The 23,533-nt window shown below is 37.0% G+C and overlaps 1 protein-coding gene across 1 annotated transcript; it reads right to left on the minus strand.

Annotated features, from left to right (window-relative positions):
* Positions 1-14,065: 14,065 nt before the first annotated feature.
* Positions 14,066-16,409, minus strand: LOC131325919 (zinc finger CCCH domain-containing protein 20-like). Its single transcript, XM_058358411.1, has 2 exons — positions 15,636-16,409; positions 14,066-15,026 (listed from the first exon to the last, which is right to left on the minus strand). The coding sequence occupies exons 1-2, from the start codon at positions 16,371-16,373 to the stop codon at positions 14,754-14,756; spliced, it is 1,011 nt and encodes a 336-aa protein (XP_058214394.1). The 5' UTR covers positions 16,374-16,409; the 3' UTR covers positions 14,066-14,753.
* Between the last annotated feature and the right edge of the window lie 7,124 nt (positions 16,410-23,533).

Below are 23,533 nucleotides of genomic sequence, written 5' to 3' on the forward strand. Positions count from 1 at the left end.
AAAAAGTTAGGAGGGCAAATTATTAAGAGAGAAAATTAGGAGGGCTATCAGATAAGAAGAAGAAAAAGAAAAGGAAAGCTATAGCCAAAACGAGAAGGGACGGATGATGTAATTCAAGCTAAATAGACAATATAATATTATTTTTGTCCTTTTTTTGTTGTTGCTTGTATGTCTTTTTTTTATAATTAACACTAGTGGGCAACGAGCCCTGTTATTCGCAATAAAGATTTACAGACAACCACATAAGGAAAAACTCGTTTGGATCCATTTCAGGTCCCACAAAAATCTAGAAAAATATCCATAAACTTTTTAATATTATTTTATGGGGCCCTGTAAAAAATCAGCTCCAACGGATATTAATAAGTATTACTTTTGAATTCATATGGGCGAATTGAGCAATTTCGCCCCAACGAATCCAAAAGTAATACTTACCGATCGATATCTCTTGGAGCCGATTTTTTACAGGGCCCCATAAAATAATATTAAATTTTTTTTGGATATTTTTCTAGATTTTTGTGAGACCCGGAATGAGCCCAAATGCATTTTTCCTTGCGTGGTTCCCTGCAAATCTTCCTTGCGATTAGAATTTTCAAGTGGGCAACCAAGCGGAAGGTCGGGCTTGGGCAACCCAAATGCCGAGGCCGGCATTGCGTGGGTGGTGTTAGGGGAGGAGTGCCTTCCTTGAGATCTTGGCTTGGAGACACAGGTTTTCCTCTTGATTCCTATGATGATTTTGATGACCGAGTTGACTTAGGTCTCAATTCTGGCCTTCTCCAAACCACGTCCTAAGTTCGGGCCGCCAAAACTTATATACGAGGCTAGCCCAAACTCCATGATTGAAGCCCATACTCGACGGAAAAAATTTATGGTGTGGGCTGGTAAAGTAGGGACACAATAGACCTAACCCAAGTTGTGGGCCCAGACACCATTCTGACTCTAGCTTCAAAAGAACTTGTTATATCACGCTTTGTTTGAGCGAACAAAGCGACTTATTCGAATACGGGGAACTGACTTACTTACATGCAGAACTGACTCACTTAGACGAAGAATTGACATACTTGCTCGAAAAACAAGAAATAGACTTGGAAAAAGAAGAAGTCGACTTCGAAGAAGGATTCGAATGGAAAACATATTCCGATTAAGAAGAAGGAAATTTCGTAGTCGATTGTGATTTTAATTGAATGATAAAATAGTAATAAAAAAATAAGATGAATAGAAAAACTTATTAAATACCCGAGCCAATAATATCTAATAAGTTCTACCTATTATTGGATTTGAACCAATGACTTCCGCCATATGAAAACAATACTCTGACCCCTGAGTTAAGTAGGCCATTTCTCATCCCAAAGAGAACCAAACCAAACGGGACCCATCGCATATAAATAAATGAAAATATCGTATATAAATATATCTCTATCTTATAAGTTTTTCTATTCGCCTTCTTTTTTTGTTGATTTTTTTCTTCTTTTTTTCGTTCCATTACAGCCCAAATTTCATGATTGAAGCCCATACTCGACAGAAGATTTATGGTGTGGGCCCACACCATTCTGACTCTAACTTCAAACGGGCTTATGCAAGGCTAGCCCATCTAACCCAAATCAATGTTTGGACCCAATTCTGCCTCCTACGGCCCTAACTTTGAGGCCTAACTTCCCTTCCAGTTACAACTCACAGCCCATCAGTTCAATTTTAAATTGGGCCTTTTGGGCTTCTCTTTTCTACATGAACGATGAACTAGTAGTTGAGGCAGCTACCTTAAAACAAGTATGCTACCTTTTTTTCTTTCACTCGAAACGATAGATGTCTAGTCTACTCCTAAAGAGATGGCGAAAGGGTACCACTAAGCGGCATACTGGTGGAGCAAGCCCAAAGGGCATCAACAACCACCACACCAAGTATTCGTGCTCTTGGCGAAAATTGAACCCTCACCTTCCATGTGGAAGAGGTGAGGAAGTGCCATTGGACGACAAAGCCCGTTGGCCAAGTAGGCTAGCTTAGTTCGCTATCCTTGTGCAATCACTACTGAGAGTCAAGACGGCAAGAATTGATTATTAATTCTACTTTATACTAGTGTTTCGTTGTTAGTTTCTTCTTTTCCCATATGGGTCTATTGCTTGAATTGTTATGTATATATTGGGTTTGATTTAGTTGTTGCAACGAATTTCACATGATTGATACAGTGTCCGGTTACGTTATTGTAATTCTTTGATTGTAATTTTTCTACCGACTGATAAAGAAATAAAATAAGATGACTTAAGACTGAGAAATTGAAGAACCCGTTATCGTTAATGATACATGAAGTATCTACTTCAACGAGAAATGAAAACAAAAAACAGTACACATGATAGGGGAAAATGTTATGAAAGTAGGGTCATGGAAACAGAAAGTCTACACACAGCAGATCTGTGCACAGATTTCGTTGTGGACCCACCACGGATCCCACACAAATCATCTGAACCGTTCATTAAATGTGAAACATTTTTTCAAGAGTCTCAGTAAAAAATAAGCTCAATCTGATACCTATAGGTACTCAATCCAACCATATAATTTTTCATTATCCGAAAATCTGAATGAAAAGTTAGATGATTGGATGAAGCACCAATAGATATTGAAAAAATGTTTTACATTTAGTGAACGGCTCGGATGATTTATGTGGGATCCGTGGTGGGCCCCACAATGAAATCTGTGCACAGATCTACTGTGTGTGTAGCAGGACTCTTATGGAAAATTCTCAAGAACAGAACCTCGAATTATTAAGTTTTGGAATGCATCAAACGGGATGTCAATTTTGGCTGTAGATGAAGTACGCAACCTTTAAATTACATACAAAAAGCTTGAGTAGGGATGGCAATTCCGGCCGCCCCACCCCGCCCCGCCCCATTCCCCGTCTCAAATGGGTTGGGGATTCGGGGATTTTTCGGGGATCGGGTAGGGGATGGGAATAATTTTTTTTTAAAAATGGGGAACGGGTAGGGGATGGGTATGAGTCTGTCCCCGCCCCATCCCCGCCCCGCTCCGCCCCGTTTGTGTGTGTATATATATATATATAAAAGTTATATACATAAATGAAAATTATATAGGAGTACTATATATACATAAGTGAGGAAGAAAAAAAGAAACTAAATCTCACTGTCAATTAACATAGAAGTAATTGAATTCACTTACCACGGATAGAAGATTAGTAGAATGAAGAGCTCAAATCGATAGTTCTAGTCAGATAAATATTGTTCACGTCTGATAAATATTGTTCACGTCGGAAACTCATGAAAAAACGTCGTGTTGAGAGACTAAGAAACGAAGCTTTAAAGAGCTCTGCGTGTGTTGTTTGTTCTTGGCGTCTTGTTGAAGGAGGGATAACGGATTAAGAATACCGATTTTGCCTGTGGTTCCAGTTGGATTCCCGATTCCCCACGGGGATCCCCGTTTGGGGAGGGAATGGAGGGTAAAAATAATTCACCCGTAGGGATCGGAGAGGGGATGGGGATGGATTTGGATTTGGGGATTGGGAACGGGGACAGTGGTATCCACCCCCTACCCGCCCCATTGCCAACCCTAAGCTTGAGTGGTTTGAAAAATTGACGTGAAAGACAGAGATGGAGTCAAAAATTTTGCGTGTAGATGGAGCAAAGCCGCCTGCTCCATCTTGGTGAAAGAAGTAAGACAAAATGGTAGATTAATCCCCAGTAATAGACCCCAATTAGATAGGAGTTTACCTTGAAATAGTTTTGCATTATTGGTCTGAAATTTCCATCCATTAGTCATGGTCTTACATTCCCTTTCAAAAAGGCCCCCTAGTCATAGTAACCAGGCTACATTTTCGTGTGCCGAGTCAAAACCTAGCTAGTTACGAAAAAAATATTTTAGTAATTATTCGGTGGCTTTTGGGCACCGCCACATAGTGTTGGCGGCAATGGCCCAAAACCACTAAACTTTATCTTTCGAAAAGATAAGCCATCATGTTGGTGACTTCTTAGGTTAAAATTAATTGAACCGACTGCCGAATATTTCCACAATGCTTATGCAATGGGAAGGTATATTCAAAAGCAGAGTTCTTGAGAGAAAATGACAAACAAGGACAATTTAGCTATTTTCTTGTACTCAATTTTTCCCCCCCTCCAAATTCTTCCAATTCGATCTTTCTTGAAACTTCATCGTTTTCTAGCCGAGGTACGAGGAGTGATAGTGTGCAACTCAAAACCAATTGACACGTCAAGCTAAACAACATAGTCCTCCAATCAAACCGCGGCTTTCAATTTACTTCTCTGGTTCTGTTCTTAGGCTCCGTTTGAAACTTTGGGAAAAGAAAGAAAAATTAAAAAAAATTCCCTCCTATTGTTTGGTTGAAAGAGAATGAGTGAGGAAAATAAAGATTTCAAGTTCAATGAATAGTAAATTTTACCTCCTATTTCCTTTTCCTTTCTATAAGTTTCAAACAAAGCCTTGATCATCCTCGTCCTCGCACATTTTACATACGTGACATATTCACGAGAGACGTTTTCACGTTCGCGTCCATGCTCACGATCACGCACGCGTATTATGTGATTGGATCCCATTCGTGGCGGACATATCAATCAGTGTCAAACTGACTATGGATTTTAACTTGTGCAAACAATTTCTTGACGCTGGCATTGGCATTTGGCACTGTAAGCTCACGGGCATGGAAACATAAACACTAGGAAAAAGAAAGGGAGAAAGGGACAATTAATAAATGGATAGAAAATGGGTTATCCTTATCTTTTGTTTATATATATTAAAAATACAGCCAGTCCCTATCAAAAGCCTATTATTTTCTGATATTCATATCGTGTTCTATTATTTTCCCCTTTTTTTTTTGGATAAAATATTATTTTCCCTTTGCTTTTTCTCTAGTTAAACTCATTATGTCTGTCATATCAAAAGGGGAAGACAAAAAAACGCATTATCTTGGGTTTAGTAGAGCTGCTACTGACAGATAATATTGGACAAATTTGTGCACAATTTTTTTTTTGGGCTCACTTTTGGATTCTACACAAATCATTTGATTCGTTCATTAATTTTAAAATATTTTTTGAATGGAAACCGTAAAAAATTACTCAATAGGATACATGTAAGTGCTCGATGCAATCTTATGACTTTTCATTCAGAATTTCGGATTATAATTCTGAAAGAAAAGTTGTAAGATTGGATCAATCACTTACATGTATGCTATTGAGCTGATTTTTTGCAGGATCTCTAAAAGAATATTTTAAAAATTAATGAACGGATCGGATCATGTGTGTGAAATCCAAAAGTGGGCCACACACAAAAATTGTGCACAAATATGTGCAATGTTGTCTGTGTCGGCAGTGTTATTGTTAGTAGAGATATAAGACCCATTCAACATGTCTGCCTTGAACTTAGTAAAGAAAATATCATCTCAAGGGATGAAATACTTTCCGTGGAAACCCCATGGTTTTCGCCACTCATTGTGGGCTATATCAAGCGTTCACTCCAGTAATCTGAATTGTTCACCATGTAAAATTCGTAAAATTATATGTCAGCGTAAAAAATCAACTTGATTGAATCAATAGCTACATTTATTTGATCATTAATTTTAAAGTTCTAACATGCTTAAAAAACGGATGCTTTGCCTTAATGCAAAATGGGAGTTGGCATAGTGTTCACGGCTTGTGACTTAGTATGATTTTGCCTCCCTTATAAGTGTCGGCCACTCTTGGGTGTGTTTCACTAACTAAAATAAATATTGCTACTAGTTATTTTTTGAACTAAAGGTAATGTATTATGAGAGAAACATGTCTTGTAGAGCAAATAATAAATACTTAAAAAATAAGAACATTTGCAGAACGGGGCCAAACCCATCAGGTGTTATTAACAAGACTTTACTAGAACTTTAAAAAACCTCTCCACCAAAAAACAATAGAATTGGATACTTTTTTTTTTTGGAAAATAATATAGGCGCTCTAAAAATTGATGCAGACACTTTAAAATTAGTATAATTCCAAGGTCACTTTCTTTTATTTTTTAGATGTCTATATCAATTTTTAAAATGTCAATATCATTTTTCTTTTTTTATCTAAATAGAATAGGATGCTTGAATAAATTGGCCCGAACACCTAGAGTTATGAAAAAACATTGTGAAAAGATAATTGGCACCAGTACATCTATCACGTCGGCCAAGTGGGGAATAATTATAATTTCGCAAAAGTTATTCATCAGTCCTTAGTAAATCCAAAAATTTCAATTAAGTTCCTTCCTTTTAGTCAATTGACTAAAATATCAATTATAAGTGCATGCCTTTTAGTCAATTGGCTCCTTGTCCCATCAAGAAAACTACTTCCTAGCTTTTTTTTTAAAAAAATGTGATTGTGGCACTTCATATTTAAGCTATTGGCGCTCTAGTTTTTGTCTTTGTTCTATATGAAATTATCAAATAATCCTTCATTTTGTTAATGTTCATCCATTTTAAAAGGTATGATTATAATTTTAAATAGGAAAAAGACAAAAAATAAAATGTTAATAACTAAAAGTGAATTGTGAAAATCAATTTTCTTTTTAAACTCCAGTTGCTACTAGTTGATACTCCATATTGTTTATGATTCGTTTCTTCTTTTGTGCAAGTTGATTTAGTTATCATTAAAGTGTATATTTTTCAAAAGCCACAGGGAATTATCCAAATGAAGAGATAAACCCATGAGAGGGACACCTAAGAAGGGAGAAAAACTTACGTACGACGTCGCCGACGTTGATATCACGTTATATCTTACACAGTGTAAGTTGATATATCATGTTACAACGTACAAACTGTACCACCAACTGCCGGTCGATACCACGTTATATCTTACACACTGTATATTGATGTACCATGTTACATCGTACACACTATACTACCAACCAATAAACATTCACATGATAAAAGCAAATCAGGCTACTCAAATGTGTGGTAGGTGGTACCACTGCCAATAATCGTTCCCATGCTAAAAAGAATCACTTTATTTAAATTAATTACCTATCTTCTTCACGTTGTCTCCACAATGTACAAAAATTCGTGTCACTTGAAAACAACCACGTCCGTGTCTCAATCGTCAAGTTCACCATGCACTTTAATTGGCTGTGATATTTGAATGTTACCATGACCAAATTTGTGTATCGTATTTTGCTTATCACCTGTCGGGCTGTCGTATTTTGTTGAAAATCACTAATTAAACTTGATGTGAGACCAATTGTGCCAATAATTTAAGGCGTGTTAGGTAAGATGAACAAATATTGTGTGTACAATGAGATCTATTTATTGTATTAATTTGGAGATTAGTGATGTTCATACCTCTAAAGTATTGTATTAATGACTGTTAATCCAATTAAAGTTTGGTTGACAAAAGGATAATAAGCCCTGGCCATATATGCTAATGATGTTTAATTATCACTTAAGTTTAAGTTAACTTGGGTGGACGGTAACCTCAATGTGCCGGGAAATTGCACTACATTTGTGCTAAATTACTGGATAATTAAGTACTTAACTTTCCTTCCCTTTGACAAATGCAGATTAGGAGTATTTTAACTCAGAAGGATAGCCTGCCCCTACTCAAGGAATATCATGGTCATGTACAACAGTTAACCCACAGTTAACCCAAGACTGTTCGGTTTTAGGTTCGAAAACCTTCTCTCCCTCAGCCCGGTTTCCAAAACCATTTCTTGCACTTATTACTCATATCCCTCTCCACCCAGGGCGGAGTCAGGAATTTTGATTAGTGGAGTCAAAAATTAGATTCATATGCAATATATTTTTTCTACGCACAAGTCTAAAAAAAATTAAATTAAAAGGTTAATTATAAGATCGATGTGCATTAATAATTCATTTTTGCCTCATAATTGGCCCCAAAATACTTGTTATATTTGAAAAATAATACATGATAGTCTCATTTTTAGCACTATCAACTCTCAAAAAGAAGAGAGCGTTTGGAATTTCAATGCACTTAAAACAAGTTGGGGCAATTTAGAGATTTTTTGTGGAGTCAAAATAGCTAAATTATACTTATTCCTATGAAAATTTGGGGTCAAATTAGTAAGAATAGGGTAAAAATTATATCTATCTCTACGAAAATTTGGCAGCCAGTGGAGTCGGCCGCCCTTCCTTGTACCCATGTGCCTCGGCCTCTGCAGTCTTCACTTATTACTTTTAAGACCTCTCTTTAAAACCTCTTTCTTATGATCCCATGATTTGATCCTCGTAAATCACTCTGAATTCGAAATTGGTGGTTGGGATTCTCTTGTTGTATAGCCTCATACATTGAAAAATATGAAGTCAGAGAACTATTTTCAAACGGTAGCATTCGTGTCGGTAAGACTTGGGATTTAGGAATTAGGTTTTCTCTAAGGTCGATCTCAGACTTGCAATACTAAGTGTCAAGTCTTGTGGGTCAGTTCAGACTAGTGGTCAGAGAGATTGAACTCTAAAAAATTAATCGAGATGCATGTAAATTAACTCGGGCATCCTGACTTGTCGAGGAAGCACGAGGGCTTCATGTTTATTTGCAAGGTTTATCCATAAAACACCACATCCCATATGTTATCAGGATTTTATTTGGCAAAAAAAAAAAAGTACAGTGATTACCAACGTTTAGGAAATAATACGATGGAAAGTCCATTGAACTAACTAAGCTTGAATAATTTCCTCATATATAGATCCTTCATAACTTTTCTTTCCCTTAATCTTCAGGTTCTAAAGGATAAATGTAGAAGCCCAAAAAGCAGCTGCCAAACGAGGCATTACCAATAATAATACAAACTGAACTCAGCTCGTTAAAATCCGAGCCGAACTCGAGATCGACAAAAACTTGAATCGACTCGTTTGCAGCCCTACCCTAAGGTTGCTAAACATATTCATGATACAGACCAATAATACATTAATACAGACTTGGTTTGCCAAATAATGCGAGAATCTGGTTTCGAATGACAGAACAACGTCGACATTGTCGTAATAAAACGACATAAAATAATACTAGGCCCAAAATCAAGATTGATTATAAGAAATCAAGTTGATCATTTCAAGAAAATCAATTTCAAGAACATCAACTTGTTGTGACAACACAAATCATTGCAATTTGAAAACATACTCTTTGAAAAGGTTTTTCTCACTTGTCACTTCAGTTCCGGGCGCCTTGTTCCATCAAGTTTTTAAATTTTTTTCTTATTTTGTCTTTATTCAAATTTTTTTCGAGTTTATTAGATTCTCACCTAATTAACTTTTGTTAATTATTTATTCTTCTCTTCAAGGGAAATAAAAAAAAAAAGTAAAAAATATATATATTTTTGTTCAAGTATTTTTAGAAATATTCAAGAAAAAAATCTCCAAAATCGATTTTTTGGACTTTATCTGGGATATTCAAAAAATATTTGGATAAAAGTTATAATTTTTAACTTTTCCGATTCGTCTTGACCAGATGAAACAATTTTCACAAAATTTAGGTGCAAAACTAACAAACGCGAAAAAAATTGAATAAGAACAAAAGAAAATTAAAAAAAAGCCCATAAAAACTTAGTGGAAGTGTGGAACAATATTATAATTGTGAAACTATATATAATATTATATAGGATTTCGATGTTTCACCTTTCAAAAAATACAAACAATTTCAGATTAAAAAAACAAAACTAGTACAAATCAAATGAGAGGAAGGCAGTAGTAAAATCCACCAAATGTGAATACAACCGACTTTTCTAATGCGAATGCGCATGATATTTAAATCTGATGATGCAATTGCTCTCGTTGTTTCAAGTGTAAATTAACTATCATTATTTCGCTACCTAATTCTCCCGAGATTATTGCTCCAGGAGCCCTCTCCATCATCATCGATACGTGACGAAAAGAGCCCCATTAGCATTGTTACAAGAACACCGAATAGTCTCTATGTTCAAAGCATGAACAATATTTATCTTACAACTATATTATATATTTATTGTGTTTGTGTTCCTAAACAAATTATATTATAAATTTATAATTATAGTATTTTAGTACTAACAAAATTAAAAGTGTTCTTCGAAGCTGTGGAGGTGCGATGACCCCACCCGGCACCTAGGTGCATCACTGATGGAGTGATGGGATGGAGTTGATGCTGCCATCATAGCCACCTCCTTCATTAGAAAAGCAACTCACCAAATCCATTAACACGATTAATTTAAATACCCCAAATGATAGGATGCATGACAAGAATCCGTGAAATTGTTCACAATAGAACAATGAATTTAACGGCTCAAATTTACAGTGACGTAAATCTAAGCTGTTCATTGCCCATGTTTCATGGATATTTGTTATGTATCTTACCAAACCCATTCAAAAATACTTATTTGATTTTCCATTCACTGGTACCAACCAAAGATGCATGCACCAATGGTACGAGAATCTCACTTTCGAATTGCAAAAAAATAATTCAAGTCATTTATGCCTTGTTTGGATGGGATTTTGAAAAAAAAATTCCAACTCAAAAACACTCATTATTCATATTTTCAATCATTAATCTCATTTATCTCTCATCTCTCCAATCATTATTCTCATTTTTCTTTCCACTCATTACTTATATCTTCAATTATTGTCATAATTTCTCTCTTCATTCATTAACCAAAAACTAAATTCAAAATTTTTTAAAACACCATCCAAACAAGACATTATTAATTTACAATATGTTCTCAAGTAGCCTAGTCAAAAATCATATCAATTTGATTATTGTGAGTGATTTACCTAATGTGCTAGTTTGTCATTTAGAATTCAAGATCATATTCGATCGATTGGGCTGATTATCAGGAGTCCACTCAAAAAATTACTATTTTGAAATTACTGAACGATTCGAATCATTCGTGCGGACCCTGTGTACGGATCTGTGGTCTATCGTCGTACCCTCATCAGTACCAATAGTGCGGTTGTTTCATTTTTTCAAGGGGATCATCATTGTCTTGGATATACACACAACCTACTAAACCTAACATTAGTAAATGAAAAATGATATTGCCACTCCAAAAATTGATGCAGACACTTTAAAAAACAGAGGAAAGTGCTTTGGAATTACAATGATTTTGGAGTACCAACGTTAATTTTTGGAGTGCCAGTATCAATTTTGGAAGTGTCAATATCATTTTCCTAATAAATTCAGACTTTATGGGGAAAAAAAGTTGTTCAATGTTCCTGCAGCATTGTTTCTTAACTGTAAGACAGAAAAAAAAAAATCTTGTTCATTGTTCCACACCAAATAATAGTACTCAAAAAAGACTGATAAGCAACCACTTCACAACAAACCGTCCAAACAAAGTTTTTAACCATTCAACTAAAACAATACTATCATCTTTTTCGATGGTTAAAACTTACTGTTTGATTGTCTTATTGACTTATTTTTGTTTTTATTTAAAAAATTATGAGTTTCGATCAAATTTTTTTAATTTTTCGATTCATCTCGTCGAGACGAATCAATAAGTCACAAAAGTTTGATGCAAAACAAACAAATACAATTTTTTTTTAAATAAAAACAAAAAAATAAGTCACTCAACTTTTCAATCCAAACCCACCCATAGTATCATGCCCGGCTTGATTGTCATTAAAACAAGCAGTCACCTCTGATAGCATCTGACCTTGTTCCTCTTTATTCTTTATTAAAAGTTCATTGGAGCTTTTTGTTTTATCTTTATTTAAATTTTTTTCGTATTTTTTAATTTTATGTCAAATTTTTATGGATAATTAATTCGTCTTGTCGAGAGAAATTGAAAAAGTAAAAAATTATGAATTTTATCACAAAAAATAGAAAATATCCAAGAAAAATTTCCAAAAGCCCCAATATTAGTACCAATGTGCACCATGCATGTTCCGTGGATCCATTTTGAGGTCCCATACAAATGATCGAAGTCACGCTATTTGTTTGAAACTTTTTTGTAGGATCACTGTAAAAAAAATCAGCTCAGTCAGATATCGGTAAAACTTTATTGATTCTATACCCAATTTTCTGATAGGAAATTGAACAAAGAATTACATCCCCTTATTGATATCCGATTGAGTTGATTTTCTTACTATCCTTAGAAAATGTTTTAAACAAATAGAGTGGCTCCGATCATTTGTGTAGGCTCTTATGCTTCAATACAACTATGGATACAACCGTACAGGGTATTAGTCAAACACTTATCGATATCCTACTTAGCCGATTTTTTACAGCGATCTTTACAAAAAAAATTAAGCGACCAAATCATTTGGGGTTGCACAAAACATGGTGTACATTTGGGGACCTGGGGATGCTGCAAAGGGGGTGCCGAGCGGCCCTTCACCTCGATAATTGACAACCATTGTTCGATCAAGAGTACGTCGTTTATCTCGACAATCGACGTTCGGATCTTGACCGAGCAATGGTCGTATATTGCCGAGATGATCAGCTTCTCGACACCCGTTTGGCAGCATCCCCATAACTGGGGATCCGGGGGTGCATTACAACACCCCCGTGTAGTGCATGTGTAAGGCGACACACAGCCTTCGATCTCATCAATCAACAGTTCAGATCAAAAATCAATTATAACCGTTTAAACCGTTCATAATTAAAAATTAAAAATCATATCTCAACCATCTATTGTCAAAATCGATAATCCGTATATACCCTACAGGATGCCTTGCACTACAGGATTTCCCAATCCCATAACAGGACTTTTTATGCTTTTGACACCAAGTGGCAGGACGAGGAAGCAAATGGAAGACTAGGAAAGTAGGAATAGTGGGGACAAGAAATGCTTTTGACCCCAGGCTATTGGGGGGCAGGAAGGGTACTGCTAGACGTGAGAAACCAAGGCAAGGCATCATGATGCAGTGCAATGCGAACTTTCCCTTGTGGTTTCTTTCTTTTGGTTGCTTGCATAGGGGTTCAAGTAGGAATCATGAGCAAAATAAAGGCCTCATACTGCAATATTTATCTTCCAAATACTTTTCTCTTCTGTCAGAGATTTCCTCTTTCCCATCTCCCACTTTTGGTAAAAAACCAAAATTTCTTCTCAAGTTCCATTTCAGAACACACAGAAGGAACAACCGTTCCATTTCAGAACACACACAGAAGGAACAACCGTGCCAGGACCACCGCATTCATAGTGCAATTTTATTCACCCTCTTTTATTACCTTCTCTTTTATTGGTTGAAATAGTATAAATTCTGCCCGTGCAATACATTTTTTTTGTAAGAATGACATCATTTTATGATGGAATCTCCATCATTTCTACCAATAAAAAGGAGAGTAATATTCACACCCTCTTAAGTGAAAGGTGAACAAAACTCAACTCTCGCATGCAACCACCGCAACATCCACTGTACGCTGAGTGAGGTCTACTTCAGGTTCAGGCCCCCACAAAAATTTAAAAAAATACCCATAAATTTTAAAATAATTATTTATGAAACTCTGTAAAAAAAATTAACTCCAACAACAGATATGGACGATAAGTATATTTTCTGATCAACTCCAACGGCTATCAAGGGATATATTTACTGAATTCATGGGGACAGAACTGTCGCTGTATGCGGTGGACCTAGACCTGTTGAAGTATCAACTCCCTTATCTATAATAGAGAAATATACTACTGTCGCCAACAATTTGCTCCAACCACACCTTACACTTTCAACCTAATCCTGTCTCTGTCCCTCTTACACAGAACACAAGTTACATACCCTTTGATATTCTAATACGAAAAAACCTCTTTATTTATCTTGCATAATTTTCTAACTTTGTAGAGAAGCGGACACCGGAGTGTAGCATCCTACAGATAATATACCTTACTTGTAACATACTTCAAACCAATCTGTACCATATAAAATACATTATTGAACAACTCAAATTATGAACTACATCCCTATAGCACACCAGATTCCGGCGCAACTCAGATTATGAACTACATCCCCATAGCACACCGGATTCCGGCGCTACAAAAACATGCACCGCGGTTGTGTATGTTTGTGATTGTAGAAATTTTGGTCTCAAATTAGGAATCAAAAGCTCTGGAACAAGTTCGAGCTCGCTGCAAACCAAGATAACAAAATTCCAAAGATTTTGTCAACTAAACAAATCCCACCCCATCATACATCAAATTAAACAACATAGACTCTGTTCAATTACATTAACACATAATTTAGCAGAAATCAAGGTTTATACAACATGATTAATGAGTAAATAGATATGAGTAACATGAGACAGCCAAAACAAGAAAAGGGAGAAAACCAGGTTTCCGCCTGCTCTACCGCTTTTCTTAGGCAGCCCATGTCTCTTGTCTTGGTCTATACAAAAGAGTGTCCCCAAGTCCCTTTCAATTTTTACCGAAAATTCCCCAAAAAAAGAGATTCCTAATCTTCTTCTTCCTCCTTTTTATCTTCCATAATCTGCTACCCACTTTACACTTACATATACACAGAATCTTCAAATTTTTTGTTCCCAAAATGATATATATACTATACGCCAAGAGCAGAACACAACTTTCCAAAATCACAATTCTGCACGCAATTGTATCCAGAATAATTTCGATGCATGTAGGTCCCACAGCTTTATCCAGCAGTTTACTGGATACAATCGATGCATGTCGGTCTACCTTGCATCTAACAGTTCTCGATACAATTGTGTGCGGAGGTGTGTCTGGAAAGCGTGTTCGAGACTTTTCCTAATGATTCTCCCACCTTCCTCTCCCAATATGCACATTAGATGACAGAGAGAGGAACCAAAATACCACAAAATAAAACCCCAAAACAATTGGAACCATTCAAAAGAACCAGAACCAGAACCACTTCACTTTACCAGCTCTGAAACCCACCCAACATCTGGACCCGGATTAGGTTCCTCCGGGTTGACCCGATCCAAAGGGTTCTCCCTGCATAGTTTCTCAAACATCTTGGCCCTTAGATCCTTACCCGACTCCACCCTTTCCATCACAGGTTCCTCCTCCAGATCAAACGGCCTCATCCCCGACCGGGCCATGGACCGAGTCGGGGTAGTCGGCAAGCTGCAGAAACCGGGTCGGGCAATGGATAACCCCGGCGACCCGAGTCCAAAAGCACCTCTCTGAATACCCCAAGGAGAAGAAAAAGAGTTAATAATTTGTCTAATGCAATCGGTATTATTTCATTATATACCCTCATATTTAGCTTTTCTTTAGGAGTAACTATTCGTCAGGGTGATAAAGAAAATATACAAAAATTAGACCACCATTAAAAATAAGGAATTGATATTCACATCCCATTTTTTATTATCCTCACCACCCTTTTTATGTTTTAGTGTTGAAAATGTAAAATTTTTTTTTGCTAAACGACCAAAAAAATGTGTTGATAACCAAAAAAAAAAAAAAAAGATTTGAGTATCAATTCCCTAAAATATTCAGATAAGAAGATACTCGACTTGTTCCATTAACTAAAATAAATATTGATTTTTAATAAAAGGTGATGTAGCATAGGAGGATGATCTATCTTATAAAGCAAAAAATAAATACTTAAAATAATTTTTCGGTTGTCGTAGGAAAAAATCAGTTCAATCAGATAACTGTAACAGTAATAATAGTATTTTTTTGCTTTTGGTTTTAATTTTTCACTTTCTCGATTCTTCTCGTTGGTTGGTTGACTTATAAAAATTGGACAAAAAAATCAAAACGAAAACTTATGCAAATGGACCCTTAACCTTGTTGAGCCGCAACTGGCGCATGGCGGTCAGCATTTCGTTCGCCGAGTTCGAACCGAGAGACCGACTCAGAAGCGAGCCACCAGTCATGGGCGAAAACGGCGGCGACTCAGACGCCGCCGGCGAAACCGACCCAGTAGACCCCAACCCGCTCGACCCTGACTCCACCGGGCCCAAGACCCGGAGCTGGTCCGGCGTGTGGGCGAAGAAGCAGACACGGCGGCGGCAGCGGATCCCGTCCTTGCACGGCTGCGTCCGGTACCTCGCCGGGTGCAGCCAGCACTCGAAAACCCCGTGCGCGTACTCGCACGCGTCGCCCTTCAGGCAGCTCCCCTTGCGGAAATCCGGGCAGCCCGTGCCCGAATAGTGAAATTTCCTCGGGTCGCGGCGACGGGCCTTCTCGCCCGGGTGGGCGAACGGGCACTCCGTCCAGTCGTGGGACCGGACCCGGGTGCACTTCCGGACCTTGAACTCGAACATCCTGAACTGGTCGCCCGAGTAGGCGTCGATGGAAAGATCCGACCCATGCCCCGAATCGTCGTAGTCCAGTGAGTCGACGACGTCGTTTGAGGGGAGGTTGTGGTACAGCTCCGTCAAGGCGTCGTACGGAGAGTAGTCGTCGGCATTGGGGTTGAGAGAGTAGGTGAAGGAGATGTCAGCCGTCGGATCGTCGGATAGGGGCCACGGTGGGACGTGGACCGTCGGATGTGCGTAGATGTTTCTCTCTCCGATCATCATCTTGTTTTGAAGAGACCGACTGGTTTGGTTAACCGGTGGGTGGAGTGGTGATATTTATATGGGGATAACCGTGGTTGGGTCAGGTTAACTGGGGGGGTTAAAAACCTACGGGTAGTAGCTTTCTACGGCGGTTAAAAACTTAAAATAATGGGAGTTTTGTTCCGGGATTAGTCGGGTTAATCGGTGCATTTGCTCTCCATGTAATTAATCAGATTTCGATTTTTAGAGTCATGAGAAAGAAGGTTTTTTTTTGGAACAGATGGGGTAACAGTCGAGATGTACTTAAGCTAATCTGAACATCTATTAACTCCTAAGAATAACACTCCCTTAGTCCCATCTCATTACTGGAATTCCTTTCTTTTTTTATTTACTCATATTCCTTTCTTTTTTTATTGACTCAAATACTATGGGTTGAAAAGTGTTTGCGATTGATAATGTCATTCCCAATTTATAATGTCACTCTCCGAATTAATTTCATATAGGGAATTGATAATGTCACTCTCTAAATTTATAATGTCACTCTCAAATATGCTTAAACTTTCACAAATATGCTCTTTATTCATCCATTCTTCGAATCAAATAGAAAGTCTAAGGTTCTCGACGGAGGGATCCTGACCGGATTTCCTACGGCGTGCCGAGCCCACTTCGGCCACCGAATGGCTGATCCGAGCCGTCCAAAAATTCTATAAAAAAAAATCAAATAAGATTTAGAGAGAATCAACTGCATCCGACGTGTGTAGGTGACCGATCCAAATGCTCCATTTTTGTGTGTATATGCCGATCCAAACACTCCATTTTGGTGTGTATATACACAAAAAAATGAAGTGTTTTGATCGGTCACATACATACGTCGGATGCCGTTGATTCTCGCAAAGGCCCACTCAGTTTTTTTTTAGAATTTTTAAACGGCTCGAATCAGCCGTCGATGGCCGAATGGGCCCGGCGCGCCGTCGGGATCCCTCCCGTCGGAACTGTAGCACCTCTCTGAATCAAAACTAAATGCATGAACTTGGAACTGTGCCCCACTAATTTTGGATAATTGCGTTTAATTTGGGTCATGAGACGACTCCAAAAGAAGGTATGAGCAAATAAAATGGGATGGAGTTCTGTCGAAAAAATTTGTTAATTTTTGAAATTCGTACTATTTTTTATTACTTATAACCTTCAATCTATTATAATATTTGTCAAGAGTTTAACAATTTTGTATAATAGAATTTATCGAGAACTATGAAAAACTGTCAGTAGAGGTGGGAATCTCAAGAAAGGCCCTGTTTGATAACTTGATTCGGCCATGGAATTGGACTAATAGTTCCTTCGGACTATTAATTCTTTGTTTAGTAACATAAATGGCACCGGATTGTGAATCTCATGGGATGAGGAAGTTGGACTTTAGGGGTATTAGCCATTGGAACTTGGTATTCAAAGTCCAATCTCAATGCCTTCTCATTACCAATTTTTTTCATTACCAATTTCTTTTATCAATCCAATCTTATTATTTAATCTCATCTCAAACAAACATGATATTAATGATCTCATCGTTTAATCTCATCTCAAACAAACATGCTCATTATCAATTCCTTCTCATTACCAATTCTAATCCTAATTTCATCTCCTTACAAATCTCATCCATTTATCACTATTATTAACAGATGCCTAAATAAACTTGTGTGTTTATTAAAAAGCTGTTCGTATTTACAACCGACGGGCTCTAGAGTTCCAAACAGAAAGTCTACCCACACAGCAATCTGTGCACAGATTGTGCACAGATTTTGTTGTGGAGCCCACCACGGGTCCCATACAAATCATCCGAACCGTTTATTAAATGTAAAACATTTTTTCAAGGGCTTACATAAAAAATAAGCTCAATCCGATACCTATAGGTGCTCGATCCAACCATATAACTTTTCATTATCCGAAAATCTGAATGAAAAGTTAGATGGTTGGATGAAGCACCTATAGGTATCGGATTGAGCTTATTTTTTACGGAGGCCCTTGAAAAAATGTTTTACATTAATGCACGGCTCGGATGATTTGTATGGGACCCGTGGTGGGCCCCACAACAAAATCTGTGCACAATCTGTGCACAGATCTGCTGTGTGTGTAGCAGCTCTCAGTTCCAAAGGCGGTAGAGTATGATAGGGAGTAATTATTCAGTGCTCTGATGGCCTGTCAGTAGTGGTGGGAATCTCATGAAAGATCCGTGGATCCAACGGTAACCCAAAACGAAGTTCAATAGTTGGGATCAATTAGGCCCCATTCCATTAAACCTAGAAGAAAATTATACGGGTCGGACTAGCGTAACTCAATAAAGACAATAAAATAATCGTTTAATTTTTCATGTCGACTCATTAATCTAAAATAACATAATGCATTAATGCTGCAATATCAACCCATAGCCTGTACTAGTGTTTTTAGACTCTATTCGGTTTGAATTTTGAGGGATATTTTAAAGTGTAATGAGTAGAGATAAATAGATATTAGAAAATTTAATGGGGACCGGTCACAGGGTTTTGAGAAAATCTATTAGATTCTCTTGAATTTCTCAACCGGTTGAAGATTTGATCTTCCAATATTATGTATTAGAGAACATGTAATTTTTCAATACCTAGTTGTTGCTTTCAGCATTTTTCTAATGTCGTAGTATTTGGTTATTGTTAGCTACCGTAATTTTTTATTTTTTTTTTGGGTTTTATAGTTCTGGTGTTTTGTGATGATATCGAATATTGTGCTCATTCTATTAGATATAAAACATTTCAAAAATATATATTCTATACTTATAAAACAAGTTGTTCACGCATAACAGTAAAGGTTTATAATTTTTTTTTTCCTTTTTAGGTCATTCTCATTGAAATAAATCAATAATTTAAAAAAATTGAAATAGATCTAACAAATGAGAAAAAATAAAAAATAAAAAATAAAAAATCCAACTCTTTATTTAGCTAAAACAAGCCTGAGTACGTATGAAGAAATCTAGAATCAAACAATTTACATATGCCATGCAGAGGTTTTGTGCTTTTGCATTATGAAAAGCAGTCCTGCTACATACACAGCAAACTGTGCACAAATTGTGCACAGATTTTGTTGTGAGGCCCACCACGGGTTCCACACAAATCATTTGAGTCGTTCATTAAATGTAAAATATTTTTTCAAGGGTCCCCGTAAAAAATAAGCTTAATCTAATACCTATAAGTACTTCATCCAACAATCTAACTTTTCATTCAAATTTCTGGATAATGAAAAGTTATATGATTGGATCGAGTACCTATAGGTATCGGCTTGAGATTATTTTTTACGGAGATCTTTTAAAAAATGTTTTACATTTAATGAACGGCTCGGATGATTTGTATGAGACTCGTGGTGGGCCCCACAATGAAATCTGTGCACAAATTGTATGTGTGTGTAGACTTTCTGTATGAAAAGTGTGTGACGGTATCATGAAGTATACAAGTTGGTGTCTCCTTTTTTTTTTTTTTTTAAGCTCCGTTATAAAAGGGATTTCTAATATTGTCCTAATCAAAACCCAAGTTTTACATCCAATTATATTGTAACATGATTAACCTTAGGGCAAAATAATAAAATCACTAAAACTCAACCACCCATCCCACACCCGAAAAAAACTATCCACCCTCTAAATATTCACTTGCACTTTCACATGCACGCAAGAGAAGGTGTGCCCCGACAGCTAGCTAGTTGAAATATATGAGCCCCATATTGTTTTTATTTAATATTTTACATTAGTATTGTTTGGTAAGATTTATCAACTGATGTAAGAAAATCTGAGTACTGAGTATTTTAATTTGGTGTAAAGAAACTAAAAAAATAATATGTAAAAGTATATTTTGTTGGAGTTTGTAAATGTACGAAAAATTGTACTCCTAGTTGACATTTAAATTGGGCCGAAGGAAGTGTTATTTATCACGTATAAGTGACTACAGTTTTTGAGCTAGTAACGTTAGAAATATCTGGGAGTGGTTAGTTGATTAATTAATTTGACTATTAAGTCTCCTATTTTTCCTCCTATCCTGCTATTAATATGACCACTGACGTTACTTTTACTGCCAATATCTGAAGTCTTTTTCAGTTGGCATACGTTAGGGGCATTACATTGTTTCGCTACATGGTACACTATATTTTCACGTGGGATTCACTTCGGATTTTACAAAAATTCAAAAAAATAGCCATAAATTTTAAAATATTATTTTATGGGACCATGTGAAAAATTAGCTCCAACGAATATCGATAAGTATTATTTCTCGACCGAATTGGCAAAACTGCTCAACTGCGCAATTTCACCCTACGAATAAAAAAATATTACTTACCAATATCCATTGGAGCTGATTTTTGTTAGGGTCCCATAAAATAATATTTAAAAATTAACGGGTATTTTTCCAAAATTTTTTGGGACCTAGAGTCGGCACTATATAAAATGTAGTGTATGTAGCATCTCTCTACATTAATTCTAGTCATACTTAACTTCCTAATTATTCTCCTAGTTATTAGCTATTATGTTGAGCTCATAAAACAGACACCGATGGATAACTAATATCTATAAATAAGTTATTTATTTCCTGCCCAATAGACATAATAACACTCCAGTATACTTCTTCTCTACTCAGTCTTGGTTTATACGATGCACAATAAAATTTCTCTCATTCTCTTCTTCCGATCATTGCTCTCTTTCAGAAATTTCTCTCATTCTCTTCTTCCGATCATTGCTCTCTTTCAGAAATATTAAAGTTTCTGCTGTATCTTTTACTTCATACTTTCCGTGAATTACTTTGAGTGCCGGGAAACTATACTACACAGTTCGTGAGTTTGATTTGCTGCACCGAAGAGAATTTGAAGGTTGTTGTATCTTAGAGAAAGAACGCCATCCAATCCCGCGCAGAAGGGGCTGTATCCTTCCTTAGGAGGGCGCCATCACGTGCTTCGACCACCCCACAGGCCGTTCTTACCTTTTCTCGTTTAGTATTTATTTGCCCTACTTGTAACGCCCCAAGTAGACCGCTGGCCCAGTACCCTGATTTTGATCCACAGGCCACATCACATGGCCCAAAAGCTTAAGCACAAGGTACTAGTAGTAGCCCACAAGGTTTGTTATATGTCCAAGATCATCCATGTAGACTTCCGATGTGGGACGGGGTGTTACAATCTCTCCAACTTTATAGCCTCGCGCCCTCGCGAGGGGTTGAGCATTACAATCACCAATACAAATCAAACCAACAACCAAATCAAACCAAACTCCAAGGCCCACATGGTCGTGCACATGGATGGCTCTGATACCACTTGTAACGCCCCAAGCAGACCACTGGCCCAATACCTTAATTTTGATCCACAAGCCACACCACATGGTCCATTTTGATCCACAAGCCACACCACATGGTCCAAAAGCTTAAGCACAAGATACTAGTAGTAGCCCACAAGGTTTGTTATATGCCCAAGATCATCCATGTAGACTTCCGATGTGGGACGAGATGTTACAATTTCTCCAACTTTATAGCCTCGCGCCCTCGCGAGGGGTTGAGCACTATAATCACCAATACAAATCAAACCAACAACCAAATCAAACCAAACTCCAAGGCTCACATGGTCGTGCACATGGATGGCTCTGATACCACTTGTAACGCCCCAAGTAAACCGCTGGCCCAGTACCTTGATTTTGATCCACATGCCACATCACATGGCCCAAAAGCTTAAGCACAAGGTACTAGAAGTAGCCCACAAGGTTTGTTATATGCCCAAGATCATCTATGTAGACTTCCGATGTGGGACGGAGTGTTACATTACTTGGTTTATTATTATTCTTGTTGAGGCATTTAATTTCTAACGGAATTTTTCTAATCACATAATTTTCCCAACACTCCACGCTACAAATAGATTTTCGCACAAGAAAATTTGTACAAAGATACCCAATTAACACACCCATGTGTACAATGCGCTCACCCGGGTGTGTGGAGCCCACACACCCACTAGTGGAACTCACAAGTGAGCGTGTTATAGTATGTGTAGGCGCCACACATTTATGTGAGCATTTTATATATGTATTTGGGCGTGATTGTAAAATTATTCTTTTTGCTCATTTGCTTCACGAAATGCGTATAGTTGTGCCTGTGATTGTTAAGTGATGAACAAAAAGCATAACTCGATGTCTCCGAAGTATAAAAAAATAATACTAATAACTTGATGTCTCCCTCATATGAATCTTTGTCCTGTTTAATTTTAATTTTTATTTCAATAATTATGCAGCGTAAACTTTAATATTCTGGTTGGTGAAAATATTAATCCATCATAAATGGAAGATCTCAGCGTAAACTCCATCAATGAAATCAATGCAAAGTTTCTTTGCAAAATTCATGACAAGGACAAGTTATTAATCCTTTTGAAGACTACGGTGGTGATAGAAGGAAAAATTGTTGACCCTTCTTGGAAATTTGTTGAAGACTTCTTCTTCTTCTTCTTTTTTTTGTCACAACGATAACAAATGATATTATTAACAGTTCAAACAAAACATCAGACGGAAGACTCATCCCTAGAAAAAGGACCAAGCAACCACAACGGAGGGGACGCAGTCCAACGATAATACCCCAAACCACTAAAACCTTCACCAAGTAAAACATGAGCAACATGATTAATGGTCCTACGAACAAAGGAAAAACTGCAACAATGGAAATTTTTACTCAAAACCTGAACATCATGAGTAACGACTTCCACCTCTTGACTAACCGTAGCCTGACCATTAAGCTTATTCACGAGCAGTTGAGCATCACACTCCAAAATATCAGACCTCAAACCGAGTTGAAGACTTAACAAATAAGAAAACGTGGTTTTTTATTCTAGAGCACAGTGAGTTGATTTTGTCTTTCGGTGAAGACCTAGAAGAATTATCTAAGGACATTGTTCCAGTTATTTTTGAAGACTGTTCTTTGAAATTTCGGTTTAAGAAAATTAATTTGAAATACAAGGTGGATGCAGACCAACAAAGGCGAATGCTTTTATTTGAAATAATCAAAACTTGAGGACGAGTTTTCTTTAAGCCGGGGAGAATGATGTAGAATGGGAATTGAAAATAATTTAATAAATAACATTATTTAGTTTTTCGTATTTTATGTTTTAGTAATTTTGTTAGGGAGTTTTAATTTTAGGAATAAGTGTTCTAGAGT

The sequence above is a fragment of the Rhododendron vialii genome, chromosome 5a (assembly GCF_030253575.1).
Source record: "Rhododendron vialii isolate Sample 1 chromosome 5a, ASM3025357v1".
NCBI lineage: Eukaryota > Viridiplantae > Streptophyta > Magnoliopsida > Ericales > Ericaceae > Rhododendron > Rhododendron vialii.